This window comes from Herpailurus yagouaroundi, unplaced genomic scaffold (assembly GCF_014898765.1).
Source record: "Herpailurus yagouaroundi ecotype Mexico unplaced genomic scaffold, PumYag 206, whole genome shotgun sequence".
Lineage (NCBI taxonomy): Eukaryota > Metazoa > Chordata > Mammalia > Carnivora > Felidae > Herpailurus > Herpailurus yagouaroundi.
In genome coordinates this window covers 4,489,317-4,504,213 of record NW_024412437.1, presented here as the reverse complement: position 1 = coordinate 4,504,213, position 14,897 = coordinate 4,489,317, and the positions used below count along the sequence as shown (strand labels likewise).

At 47.4% G+C, this 14,897-nt stretch overlaps 1 protein-coding gene across 1 annotated transcript in view; it reads right to left on the bottom strand.

Annotated features, from left to right (window-relative positions):
* Positions 1–3,368: 3,368 nt before the first annotated feature.
* GNA13 (G protein subunit alpha 13) overlaps positions 3,369–14,897 on the bottom strand; it is a 44,820-nt gene continuing 33,291 nt past the window's right edge. The window contains exons 3-4 of the mRNA XM_040452198.1: positions 14,561–14,611; positions 3,369–8,918 (exon numbers count right to left, since the gene is read on the bottom strand). Coding sequence (XP_040308132.1) covers positions 8,346–8,918; positions 14,561–14,611 — 624 coding nt within the window. The 3' untranslated portion in view covers positions 3,369–8,345. The remainder of the gene's footprint in view (positions 8,919–14,560; positions 14,612–14,897) is intronic.

The following is a 14,897-nucleotide window of genomic DNA, read 5'->3' as shown; positions in this document are numbered from 1 at the left end:
GGGGGCCTCTTCCTCATAGTCCAGCTTTCCCTCAGGTTCCTGTGACAGCTTGATTGCATCCGAGTCTCCTGAGAAGGGGGACTCTGTGTCGGTGACTCTTAGGAACAGTCAGATGTGTACGACGACGGGAACTCAGGGAGCTTAGCAAGAGCGTGAGCTCATGTCACAATCAGCAGAGGATCGGAGATGGGAACAGAAATAGCTCTAAAATAAGGCAGAAGGCTTGACGCGCCCTGAGGCAGGAATGAGGTGGGAGAGGGACACAAAGGAAGAAAATTGGGCTGGGTCATGGGGTGGATGGCAAGCCACCAATCTTCTTCCCAGACGAGCTGGAAGATGAGTAGGATCTGGCCTGGGGGGCAAAGTGAACCACAGAGGGGGCGTGCGGGAAAGGGCTCACTAGTGTAGGTGGGTGAAGGCTGCTGGAAGGGAAGGCTGCTGGAAGGCGGGGGGCGCTGCTGCAAGATGTCCTGAGTGTTGAACGGGATTTTGTTGTGTGCACTTCAGAAAGGGTTATGCTGTACGGGATGCCTGTGTTAAATTGGTGGTGCTCTTTATTTTCATAAAGCTGGGCATCCAGCCCTTACCTGGAATGTATCCCCCATGACACCGATTCATAGCATCTTTCCCCAAACTGTAACCCACTGCACACATGCCAGGATTACACCTACAAAATTAACTTTAATATGTGAGGTCACCAATATTGTTCAGCCACGGGCGCTGTGATGCTTGCTCTCTTATGCAGGAGAACGTTTCGACGAACTCGTTCTGGTGTTAAAATAAAGTGAGTTAAATCCCACGAGGTTTGCAAGAATTGGGATTTTCCCTGTAGAATAATAAAAGAGTGAAACAAACCACATATATATACTTTTTTGCTCCCAAGGTCAGCCGTCTGACCTTGGGTTTCATCTTCTGAGCATGTTCTCTCTCTTCTGTGGTGTTTGAACTGAAAATCAAACCTCAGTCTGAAGATGTGGTGTGCTTAATCACAAAAGAACGACGGGGGTACCGGGGTGGCTCAGTCGGTTGGGCGTCTGACTTCCGCTCAGGTCATGATCTCACGGTTCGTAAGTTCGAGCCCCTGCGTTGGGCTCTGTACTGATGGCTCAGAGCCTGGAGCCTGCCTCTGATTCTGTGTCTCCCTCTCTCTCTGCCCCTCCCCCGCTCAGGCTCCATCTCTCAAAAATAAACAAACATTTAAAAAATTTACAAAAAAAAAAAAAAAGAAGGTTCAACCTTTAAAAAGACTTTGCTGCTTACATTTTCCTATCATGTACTTTCGTGGGGAAAAGAAAAACCAACATACTCCTCCACTCAGTATAAATGTTAATTCTGGACACAACTTCCCTTAGTATTCTTTTGGCCAACAGAGAAGCTTCACACAGCCGCCTTGAATAGTTAGTTTGTATCGAACCCTTGTTTGAGCCTTTTGTTGTCTCCTGTACTTGAAAAGGGACCCTTGTGAAATACAGCTGCACAGTGTTTTCATAGATACTCCATGCTGCCACGACAATACTGTATTTCAGTTGCCCCACTAATTTCTGAGGAAAAAAATACAGTCTATTTTAAAACATGGTCCGCGGTCGTTAGTTTTTGAGGATTTGCCAAATTTCCCGTCACCAAAACAAACCTCTGGTTGAACCTATAAACTCTTGAGTTTCCTGCATTCTTGCAACCAGAGTCTCTTTTTTCTCTTGCAGCAACCCACACTGTGGGCAACGGAACAGGTCATTTTGAGACCATCTCATGCCAATTAACCATGACGGTGCTAAAACATTTCACCAGACGACAGCTGGACTTTTAGCCATTTCCTTTGACAAAGGAATATTCTCTTTTTCCAACAACAGCATAAAAAATGTGTGTGTGTGTGTGTGTGTGTGTGTGTGTGTGTGTGTGTGTGTTTAAAGACTTCTTTTGGGGATCCAAACGCTCACATGAGTTTAGTTTCAATTTTAAAAGATCTTAAATCTCTGAAAGCAAGCCTTTAACGACCTGTTTCCAAGGTACAGATCTGTAGAGATTTGTAGATATTTAAGTCCAAATTTCTCTATCTCAGTTTTTCTTGGAACCAACGGTGAAACTTCACGTTAAAGGTGAGACCTTAGAACAGAGTTTTCATTTGCCACTAAGGCCGGGAGCCAACCAGTGTGGGGGTACAGCCACGGCCACTGAACCTTTCTTGATATCTGCGTCGCAAGTCCTATTGTGGGGAAGGACCCTTCCTTCCGCTTCGGGGAAGTACGTGCTCAGTTTTCAATACATGCCACTTCAGAAAAGGCAGGAACATGCCAGAAGTTATTTAACAACTTCTAATTTTGCTGACGTTGCAAAGAGAAAAGATGAGTGTTTTGCTTGGGTAGGATTTGACGAGAACAGCACTTTGCCTCTGCGGCCCCCAGCACACATGACCGAGCGTAATCTTGAGAAACACATCAGGAAGATCCCGGGAGAGGGGCGATCTGCAACACACCTGACCCGTGTCCCTTCTCAAACCCGCCACGGTCATCGAAAACAAGGAACGCCTGAGAACCTGTCATCGCCGAGAGGAGCCGGAGGAGAGACCTGAATGCAAGTGGTAGCGCGGATGCCTTCGGGAGCCGAGAGGGACATCAGGGAAAAACTAAGGAGATCTGAATGAAGGGTGGGGCTTCAGTTAATAACAAAGTATAAGTATAAAGATTCATTGTGACGAATGTACCTGACGAAGGCAGGCAAGATGTGCATTGCGGCGTGTGGAGCACCGGGGAACTCCACCACGGCTGCCATTCTTCTGTAAATCACAATCTAAAGAAAAAGGAGTGGTGAACGTGTGGGTTTGTTTTTAAAACACCATTTCAATTACAACAGACCGAAGGGCATTATTCCCGCAGGTGGGACAAACTCCTGAAATGCCCTAGTGCACTTGAAGGGGCCTTAAGGGGAGGGGCACCTGGGTGGCTCCATCGGTGAAGCGTCTTGACTTTGGCTCAGGTCACGATCCCCCGGCATTGGGCTCTGTGCTGAGAGCTCAGAGCCTGGAGCTTCGGATTCTGTGCCTCCCTCCCTCTCCCTCTGCCCCTCCCCCACTTGTGCTATCAAAAATAAACAAACATGAAACAAACAGATCTTAAAGGAGTGGTCCCCATCTCACCATTCCCATGTGCAAACATGCTAAGTGTCTGGGAACTTCCTTGATGAAGCCCACATCTCCGTTTTTAAAGGTCGGGAAAAACGGACAGATTACGAAGGAAGGCAAAATATGGTTGGAGATCTGCCGAGAGAGACTTTACGGGCTTTAGGTGACTATGCTCTGGCTTTCAAACTTTACGTGTCTGTTTTACACTTTACGTTTAGCAAACTGTTGGTTTAAATAACATCGTAGTATTGAATAGTTTATAAATGTTTATTAAGTGTCAGTAATTTTTACAAAGCGAGTATTAATAGCACGAGGCAAAGTTTTTGCAAAGTATGTACAAAAGTAAAAAGCCTTAATGACTAGCAACTCATTTTATAAAATCAAACCATCCTTTCCACTTTCAGACCTCCTTTAGAAATAATTTATTGCCAATCCCTGAACTAAAGCACAGACAGAAAAAAATTTACAACAATAGTATCAGATAATGTGCTTATTAGTTCCTGGAAAGTTATAAAAAGATATAATATGTATAAAAAATCCTAAGCCACAAATACTTTTATACAAAGCTAATACAAATCATGTTTTGTTGGGTACAGGATCTGTGAGGTTGTTACAAAATATACTTTTTGATAAGGCTTCTTGTGGTAAATGAGCTCTCATCACGGTGGAGTAGTACAGAAAAGCCATTTGAAACATTTTGCCATTCTGCCTTCAAGTAAGAGGTGAAGCTGGTTGTACTGTTACATATACATCCCGAGAATTCACCCCTTCCTGCTCCCTCTGTGTGTCCCCCTTGGTACCATCGAGTAGGCGTAACTGAGGACAAGGTCTCACTTATTATGGCAAGAGACATCATCAACAAGCTTTCTGAACGCAAACCCAAATCAGATACCAAGTAGCTAGCATATTTCTGTCACGACACCCACAGACTGAAAGGTGCTGCATGGTGGGTCCTTGCTTACTTCGATCCATCTGGAAATTTTTATCATTATCAACAGCAGATTTGGATAGATTCCAAAACCTCCCACCAACTGAGAAGATACTGCCCCATCCTTAACTCTTCTTTGTTCCACCTGAGCTCTGGCGTGCGAGGTCAGATGGTTTAGATCTGGATGCCACAAGGATGCACACGTTGACTCAACGCTAACTATACATTCAAGTAAAGACACAAGAATGATAGCGGTACAAACACTGCCCTTCACATGATGTTACTCATCACTTATCGGCCTAAGGCTAACATTGCCTTGATGGGACTTGAAAAAGCCATAAAGTCCAACCCGTTTCAAGTGTTCAGGCTTAGACTTACACTTCAATCTCTAGCATAAATTCATTAAGCCCTAACCTCGTACCATGAAATAATGGGTATGTATGTATTATACCGTCTGCCGTATTTGGAATGTGGAGACTCATTACCGCCACCCCCCCCCCCCACCCCTCCAGCTCTCATCCATTCCCCCCTTCCTTGAGTTTACTGGGCTGGAAGGCCAGCCTGTTTCCTGTCAAGAAAGGAAAATCAGTCCCTGCACAGGCAGCAGCACAACGGGAAAATGACAGGAAAGCGACACAAGGTGACCCCTGGACTAAGTCAAACTTTGAACTGAAAAAGACACAGGCAAAACTTCTGCTCTTGATTCCTTAAATAAAACTAAAAGCAGTAAAAAGGTTAACAGAGTGTCTTTCTCTAGATTTATTGGGGAGTTTGTTACAAATGTTTGACTAAGCTTTACAGACATGATTTCATGGATTTCAAACAAGAAATTCAGAGTTAACACTGATATTTAGCCTTCTTATTACATACACAGAAATGACACTGCTACAAATTGCAATGGAGAGAACCTTGTTTCAGATGGCTTGGTTTGGGGTTTTGTCTAAATGTATCATTACATAATGAAAGCACCAATTTGAGGCCTTCTCAAACAGTGACTGGAATCTCAGAACAGAACAGAACAGAACAGAACTTGGTAACTTTATTCTTCACATAAATAAGGCATAACCGGTTATGTGGACTAATGCTGAAAATACATCTTATCAAAAGCATAAATACAAGTATTTGGGGTTACGCCGGAGGTTAAGATTTACTCATTCTCTCTTACAGGGAAAAAAAAAAAAAAAAAGAGCCCACGATTTCTGCTGCGTCCAAACTGACACTTCGAATCATTTCTGGTATCCGCGTACTCTTAACTTCCTTCTGCTTTAAACCAGCCACCGTCACCGGGTGCAGGAGGACTGCCCCAGACAACCCCGCTTGAGAGATCGCCCAGAGGATCTTCACTATGTGAAATACCCACCAGGGCAACTTCCAAGAAAACGAAACAAAAACGGAGGATCTCGTTCATTCCACATCACCTTCTTTGGCCGTGGCTGCCGTCTCGTCACCCAAGTGCCTTTTCCAGACAGTAACACTCAAGCGAACACTTCCGATTCATACGCTATTTGGCAGAAAGCAACAATTCGGGTTATCAAAAAATAATATTTAAGTGGCAGGGGCAAGCCTTAAATGATGTGGCTCTTTGGAAAACATGTGACAAAACCTTTTCCCTATAAAAATCAAGGCCCAGATGCGTGGTGTTCTTTGACTTATAAGGCAACTCTGCTCTACATTTCTTTGAGGCCAATGAGGACACTTGTGTGACATTTTCAAGAATTAAAGGACAAGACATTCAGATTCAAAGAACACAACATAATGGAGAATCAGGCACATCTTATTGTAAATCATAACCAGTAAGACTTTGAAAAGCCAACACACCAAACAACTGCTCTGAGAAATTGGCGCGGTGAAAGCTACGAGTGCCCTTTCGTTTGGTCCTGAATTTCACCTCCTCCTTCGCACAGCGGTGTTTCCAAAGGACCCAGTTTTCACAATACAGGTAGGAGACTCCTTCCGATGGTTTCCAAAAGGGTGGACCAAAACCTTCAGACTGAGCCTCGCACTTGCTCTGACTCAACAAGCGTGCCATTCAATACAAGTGATCTGCTGCCTCAGGATACGGCCTAGGTTTCGCTTTAAAAGAACGCTGAGACATCAGAGGCGGCACATCAGGAAGGAGAGCTCGAGAACTCACAGGTACAGAAAATAATACCATTACGTACGAGGCGTTCTGACACTGCTTGGAGGCAGTCAAAAGGGAGTCACCGGGGGACTCGTCAGGCAACGGGCCTGCTCCGCGTGCAGGTCGTCAATATTCAACAGAACTGAATAAACAAGACCGACTTGCCTCTTCTACAGGGAACGAACTGGAGGCCAATGGTTTTGGCTAGGCCAGGGGACCATCTGCAAAATTCACACACAGACTCTCCAGCAAGAAGTCCCAATGCTACTGTGCACACATTCGGATACTCTCTAGCACTGAGCTTGAATCCTAATTCTGTGAACTGGGACACCACGCTCTTCTTGGCAAGAAGCACCGGCTGCAGAAGGACTCAAACGCGCGTGGACTGTATACCATGACCACCCGCACGAGGACGCAGGGCTGCGTGTCTGTGGCTCGCGCATCACCGAGGCACAGAAACAGCGAGGCTACCGCAGGTAGAACGGTGCCGGAAGCGCAGAAAAGGTCAGGAACGGCACGAGCAACCCCTGGTTCGCTCCCTGCAAAGCCCTATTCTCCCGCCAGACGGCAGACGGACCAAGAGCCGCGGCCTCGGAAAGGCCGCGTGAGCCGTCATGCTGACCCATCTCGCAAGGACCTTCGAGGCAACGGAATACCTGAGAACACAGCTCTACAGTAAAGTGGCAGATATCACAGTCTTAATCACAATTTTCAGGAAAAGGCGAAAAGCTGCTGGACTCTGCAAACGGCCACCGGCCGCGGGCACCTGTCTCTCTAGTCCCGGTCGCATGCCACACAACCGGCCGGGCGGTGTCCTCAGGACACCAGCCAGCCCGCTGAGCTCACGATGATCAGACCCGTCATCACGAGCCGCTTCAGGGGTGCGCCCGCGGGTCAGTGAGGGGCGAGGAGAGGTCACATGGGATCCTCTTTCGGTGTGAACTGAAGAAATTACTATTTATTCTTAGAAGCAGCCTTAAAACATTCCAAATGTACCTCAGTAAAGCTAGAAGTTCATAAGCAATAACGAGACAAGCATGTACGTGCTGCGTCTTTCAGAGAGCCACCGAGAATGAACAGGAATCTCAGATCATGCCTTCTTGAGTAGCTTGACAGGAAAACTCTGCCCTTGGCAAGCTGCCAAATAAACAAAACCTCCCATGAGCGCCAGGCTGGAGCTGATGGGAACACGCAGGAGAGCAAAAGAAAAGATGTCTGTGACGGCCACAACAGCTCTTCTCTACAGCGAGGACCCGAATCCCGGGACAGGACGTCAAAGTCCGAGAAGTAAAAGCACAGAACGTCCTGGAGAGGCTCTGTTTATCTAGAAAGCTCCCTTATCAAGCTACTTGCCATTTTCAGTTGCTGCTTGGCCAGAACGTTTCACATATGGCACATTTATTACATGAGATTTAAACATGAAAAGGGCAAATTAGGTTTCACTCGTTGCTTTGGATCAAAACACTATGTAAGGCATTTGCTTGCTCCCCGCCCCCTGCCCCGTACCATTCGTGAACTTTCGTTAGCATCAGACCAGGAATCCTTGTGTAAACTTTAAAACACTAAGTAAGAACATTACCTTGAGAAACCACAGAAATTTTAAAATGAAACAACTGTTGGGTATATAAGCAATTAAAAACACACGAAGGCTAAATCTGTGTGCATCTACAGAATGCCAGTCCTTAGGTCAAACTTTTTTCCAACAGGTCACCTTTCAAACAGGTCACCGTAAGGCTCGGCACAGGTGTCGCTGCCGTGGGCAGGGCAGATAAAAAGGGGTCTTGCTTGTTTGAGAACCGGATATTCTTAACCTCATCCCGAGAAACAGTCAAGGGCACCTTCTCTACTTGGCACTACAGGAGAACTCAGCTGGAAGAGGGGAAGAAGCTAAAGGCTGAACTGTACCTAGGAAGACGCTCGGCAGGGAACTACACCCCCCTCAAGCGGAAGCCACAGTGAAACAGATCAAAGGCTGAACTCTGACAGGGATCGGCGTGTGCTATTCGGCAGCTTTGCGCCACAAACCAAGGTCCGCAGGGAGGACGACTAAGGTTTCCCAGAAGTTAAACTCAGAATCAAGACTCTTCTAATTCCTGCTGTAAACTGCTATGTTAAGAAACAAAACACACAGAAAACAATCAAAGGGACACAAGGTATGAAACCAGCCAGTCTTCTGCACGTCACTGCAGCATGAGCTGCTTGAGGTTGTCATGAAGAATAGTATCCTTGACGTCGCGGAAAACCAGGCGGATGTTCTCCGTGTTGATCGCGGTGGTGAAGTGGTGGTACAGGGGCTTCTGCTGCTGGTCCCGCCGCTTGTTCCGGAAACATTCCACCAGGAATTTTTGGACGTCTCTTAAGCAGTGGGGATCCCCTTCAAATTCTAAGAAATAGTCTTTGATGCTCACAATTCGCACCTTCTCCTCAAGCAAATCTGTCTTGTTTAAGAAAAGGATTATGGAGACGTTGCTGAAAACCCGGTTGTTGACGATCGTTTCGAAAATGTTCAGAGACTCTGTCAGGCGATTGGTCAGTCGATCTTCCATAAGCACCTGGTCGAATTCACTTGAGGACACAAGGAAAAGTATCGACGTCACGCTGTCAAAGCACTCAAACCACCGCTTTCTTTCTGACCTCTGACCACCTACATCAACCATTTTGAAAGGAACATTTTTAATTTCAAAGTCGTACTCGTGAATGCCTTTGGTGGGTCTTCTGGCAAGCAGAATATCTTGCTGTGATGGGATGTAATCCTGGAAAAGAAGACAACGCTTTAGACTCGGGGACCCGGAAGGAATGAGAGTTTCTAACGTGCTGCTGCCTGGTCGAGGGAGTGGACATGCAGACAAACTTGCCTTCTGGAGGACTTCCGGCTGCCTTCCTCCAAGCATCGGCACGACTAGTCTCATCACAAAGCGCCAAGGTAGAGTAAACTGTTAGCGAACGGAGACTGGTCCACAAAACGCTGCAAACGAGCAGCGCGGACTGTTTTGTTCACCCCCGCTATTCCGGCAGACTTAGGTCCTCCCGACCGGCGGCCTTCACCCCCCGCCCGCCGCTGTGCCTCTGCCTTTAGTACCAGCCCTCACCGCCCCCCCACCCCCGACCTTCTTGCGCACGCGCCCGCCTGCCCACCTGCCCACCTGCCCCTCCGCGGAAAGCAGTGACGGCTGAAACGCCAATTCGTGCAGGTCACTTCCCAGTGCGGGGTTCTGCCCACCTCGCTCTAGCTCATTCCAGATGCTCCCTTACTAAGGGACTAAGACCGTGACTAAGAACGCTGACACGGGTCACTCCGCGTTAGGACTGCAGCCACACCACGCGCGTGGACAGAACTTGCCTAGCACAGCTAATACACTGAATTCGCCCTGGGTCACCTCCTGGGTTTGCTTCCAGGGTCCCGCCACGCAGCTGGGTCCCAGTGACGGCGGCCCTGCCTGTCATACGAAGGAGACCACACCTGGCCCACCTGCCTTAAAGGGACGACTTTCGCAAAGACCGAAGGGGCCCCGACCTGGGAACGGGACCAGGCAGCCCGCGACCCCTACAGGAAGCTGCTTGTCTCACGAGTCCCCGACTACCCCTGACGACATCCTTCCTGATGCACTAGAACTGGTTCTTTCTTCTCAAACTAGCGTTTTTCCAGAACTCTGACGTAGCTCTTTGGCGATACTAAACAGGAGAGCTCTTGAATGTTCGTTGTCAGGGTCAAACTGTTTTGTTTTTTTTTTTTTTTTAAGTTGAGGCAGGATTTTATTATCTTATTTTATTTTATTTTATTTTACTTTATTTTATTTTTTTAAGTTGAGGCAAGATTTTAAAACAGTGCTAATTGTCACGATGCTGTATCTTATGCTTTTCCAAATAGCATAATGTAATTTTGAAATTTCGTCATAATGTGAATAGTTATCTCCTCAAAACGGTACAATGGAGTTAAGAAGGAAAAAAAAAAAAAAAGCAGGTGGTTCTTGGTTATCCGTAATCCACACCGTTTAGGACATGACTCTGGGGCCTTCATAAACAATGTCGGCGTTTCCAGGTTTCCTTTTAGCTTCTGTTCACATACTCACTGCTTTCCTTATAACCAGCACATCCACACAATTTTCAGCCTGCCCCTACTTTTTGGCTTAACATTTGATCATGAACGGTTACATGTGCTGATAACAGTTGTATTTCATTTTAAAGCAGTATAAATATACCAACTGGATTAATGGTCTGTAATTTACATAAACATTCTCCTACTAGTGCTCGTTAAGGTTGTTTCTCCAATTTTTTGCTTTAACACAAATTTTGCAATTAGAACTCTCACACATGTACTTTTTTTCTTCCTTTCTGGACTATTTCCTGAGATAAAATAACCAGGAATAAGCTTATGAGGTCAAAGATTATGAACATTTTGGTGACCCTGGACACTCAAAGCCTAACTGCTTTCCAGAAACAGGGTACAAATTTACCGCGTGTGCCCGTGCCAGCTGCCTCAGAAACACGCCAGCCCTGGGGTGCTGGGGTGGCTCAGTCATTAAACAACCAACTCGATTTTGGCTCGGGTCGTGGTCTCACGGTTTGTGAGTTCGAGCCCTGCACTGGGCTCTGCACTAACATTGCAGAGCCTGCTTGGGCTCCTGTCTCCCTCTCTCCCTCCCCCGCGTGCTCTCTCTCTCAAAATAAATTTAAAAAATAAATAAACTTAAAAGAAAGGAAGAAAGAAAGAAACACACCAGTCCTAAGGTGTTTTGTTTTTTTAAACTTCTAAGTCTATAGAAATGAAAAGTTCTTTACTACTGCCTCACTTGGAAGCTCAGAATCTAGTCAGGAAGCTAAAAGCTAATTCCTATGACGCCTCCAGACCAGGACAATGCAATCAAGTGCTAAGTGGCCTGGCAGAGTAACAGCGATTACAACTGTGAGTTCCAGAGCCCACGCTTCACACACGAGCTGTGTGGCCCTGGGCAGGTCGCCGAATCCTGCTGTGTCTCCACATCCTCACTGGTGAGATACGGGTCATATGGTTCACAGGGGGCCTCGAGGACTAAGTGAGCTGACCGTGCGGGGCACCCAGTCCAGCTGTTCTGCTGCGCCTCCCGCCAGCATTGCTGGGCAGAGAGGGAATCCAGAAGGCTGGGACCGCCAGGCAAGCTCCCGTCAGGTGGCCCGCGTCTCATGTCTAAAAGCTCACTGCTCACTGCGCTTGGTCATCTACTCGCGCGCGCGCACACACACACTCAATCAGAAAACTCATTCTCTCCCCGGCCGACCCCTCTGCACCACCAGCACGCTTTCCTTCCTGCTTCCTGCCCCCCCTCCCCCGCCCACGACCTCAGAGTTCTTCTAGCCCCCCTGTCACCGTGGACTCTGCTCTAGCATCACCAATTCTATTTCCAATCCTGTTTCTCCTTATTTCCGCCATCCCCCATTTTTTCACCTCCTCCGGTGTGGATTGCTATCTCTCCACTGAATCTCTCTCCTTGCCCTGAATGCCTCACACCTCTTGGATCTGTCCCTACACCGCTCAGACCAACCCCCCGGCACCGTGACTTCAGAACTTACGGTGAGGTTCTTCACTGCATCCGGTCCACACTTGGCTGACTGGCTTTCACGACCCTCTTTACTCCTGGCTTTTCTGGAACCGGCAGGCTCTGTTCTACATTGTCCAGGCTTACCACAGAGCTGAGATCAAGATCTGCCCAAAGCTGCACACCCTGAGACCGTTCCACGACCATCCACTTGCACAAGTGCAACTGCAAGAACGATGCATCCAAACCCCAGCTGATGCCTTCTAGGAATCTGTTTTTATAAGTCAGAGCCAAGACTGTCACGTGTCCTTTGCCAGACGGATGTGCCTCCTAAAATTAAACACACCCAGCTGTCTCCCATCTTGGGGGGCCGCAACTCCTCTTCTAAGTCCGCCTCCCCCTTCAGACAGTTCAGATTCATATACTCTTACGGCCCAGCTCCAGCCTCTCCGGTCAAAACACCTCTCTCTGTTCTAGGAACTAATACGACCTCCATGATCAGTACCATTTAATTGTCCTCTGCGTGGTTTTATGTATGTTGTAATTCTGTCTCTGACTAGAACGAGTTTCCTACAATCAGGGATCAAAGAGCAAACAGCCAACACCGAGCACTTCCTACATGGAAGGCACTGTTCCCAATACCTTACCGAGCGCTACGGACTGAACTATGTCCCCCCAAAGTTCACACGCTGGAGCCCTAACACCAAAGTGGTTGTACTCTGGGACAGCGCTTGTAGGACACGAGCAGGGATAAATGAAGTCCTAGGGAAAGGTCTCGATCACACAGTCTTGGCGGTCTTAGAAGAAGAGTTAAGAGATCCCTGTCTCTCCATGTGTATGTGCTGAGTAAAAGCCATGTGAAGAAGCCACAGAGAGAAGGCCACAGTCTGCAAGCCAGGAAAAGTCCTCACCGGAGAATGACCACGCTGGCCCCTTGATCTGAGACTACCAGCCTCCAGGACCGTGAGAAGTAAATGTCTGCTGTTAAGCCACCCGGTCTATGGTATTCTGTCTCAGCACAATGAGCAGACTAAGACACAGGGTTTATTTCACGTAACCATCCCATAACCCCGTGAGGTCAGGTCTCGTACGATGCCCATGATATCAAGAAATTCGGGTTTAGAGATGCCTCTGCTCACACAGAGACAGGCTGTGGGGAGCTGGGATGGGGACCCAGGTGGTCTGGCTGCAGAGCCACGTCCTGGACTCTGTGCTGTTCCACCTCCCAGAGGGTCAAGGGGTGCACGGCTGGGCTTCAGCACCCCTGGTACTTCAGAGACGGAGAAGCAAATGCAACCCTGTGACGAGTCTGACACGCCAGGATGAATGGCCAGCCTGTAGCCCAGCCAGCTTTGTCCTCCCTCCTTTACACCGACCTACTTACTGATCGCAGCGCCTTTTCCGGTTTACTCCAGATGTGGCCTCGGAACCGTTCTCAACCAAAGACTCTGAGCAGCCAGTACAGAGGGGCCTACGGCCATGCATTCAGAAGTTATTTGTTGAGTGCCTGCTGTATGCCAGGCATTGTCACTAGGCATCAGGAACTCAACCCTTCACCATCAAGAGATAAGATCCTTGCCCTTATGGCAAGAGGTGCAGGTAGAAGACAAGCAAACACAGAAATAACCAGCTGTAGAGAGAGCAAAGATCTTTGAAAAAAGCAAGGGCTGAAACTGAATGCAAGACGAGGGACCTACTTTGAATGCTGTGCTCAAGGAAAGCTGATCTGAAAAGGCAAACTGAGAAGAGCAGATCAAATCAGCACCGTCTGGTTTGGAAAACATGCGGTAACTCTTAAAAACTAGTTTCCCTGCTAAGGCTCTCTTCATTTGGCCTACATGTAACTTTTTTAAGGCTTACATTCTAACCAGATGGAAAAGAGACCACGAAATCAAGTCTTACTACGCAGACTCATACAGAGATTCCCGACTTCTGGAACACACGTGTCCAGGAGACAGGCAAGAGAAAAACAAACGGACTTCAGGGCAGACAAGTACGATTTGGCAAAATCCAAAATAAGAGGATGCAAAATTCATCTTGCAAAAAGAAGGTACATTTTCGCATGTCCTAGATACGTTAGTATGCCACTTTCCTACTTGCAGTGGGGTTTTCACTGAGGGTTTTCTTTCAGTTTTACTTTGAAAGGTAACCTCAAAGAACCCATGAGACTATACTACAACATATTAGAGAAATTTGCTTTAAAGAGGAGGCCAAGAACGCTGCCGTAAATCCAGCAGGTGCCAATGACCGTGCGGCCATGGCCTGCAGACATTTTCTGAGCGGCAGCAACCTGTCTTCCAGGGAAGTCTCTGGCGTGAGACCGGCACAGAGAACAGAGCAGACGCCCTGCCCGCAGCAGGCCCGGGAGCCCCAGCCAGCCACGGTGCCAGCCGAGAGGAAAATCAGAAACTCTCCTTCCCAGGGTGACTCCTTCTCCTACTCGGGGGTCTCTTCGGCCGGCCTTCAGAATCCAGCCCTCCCACACTGTAACTCAACACAAAGCGCTTCTGAGCTGAAAAATACTGTTTGCTGAAAGGTTTTGAAATCAGTCAACCCACCGTGTCCCGTTTCTGCTTTTATACACACACACACACACACACACACACACACACACACAGACGCTGAAGTAGAATAGATAATGTGCAATCTCATTTTCAAACATAAACCTTCTCTAAACAGTTTTATGTTCACGAACCAGAGGACAGGCCACTCTTCAGGGAAATGGCAGCGATCTGGATGACAGAGGGAGACAAAATGAAGCTGGAACAGTCCGAAAGCTGCCGCCAGGATGAAGGAAGAGCAAACAGCTCGATACATAATTTTTCTAAACCTCCTAATAACCTATTGCTTTCAAACAGCAATAAACATAAACAAAAACTTACTGCTTCTCCAAGTTTATCCAAGTTATCCAGGAAATATTTTACGGATTCACCCTAAAACAAGAAAAAAAATAAAATAAAATAGTTATTAGGGCTTAGAAATGGAAGATTTTGTTACAACGGTTTATATTAAACTGTCTGGCTGCACACTTAATCCAAACATACTCTGTTTAGTCACAAAATTCAGAGTGAACAACTAACCCCACCGAAACCATACACAACGTCTACTTCTGGCCGAGTGTGGTAGCCTGGTTAGCTTCACAAATGCCTTCCCTGAGCGGCACCCAGTGACCTTCAGCGTGGGCGGCACTGCATGGATGCTTACTGATAGAACTATCTG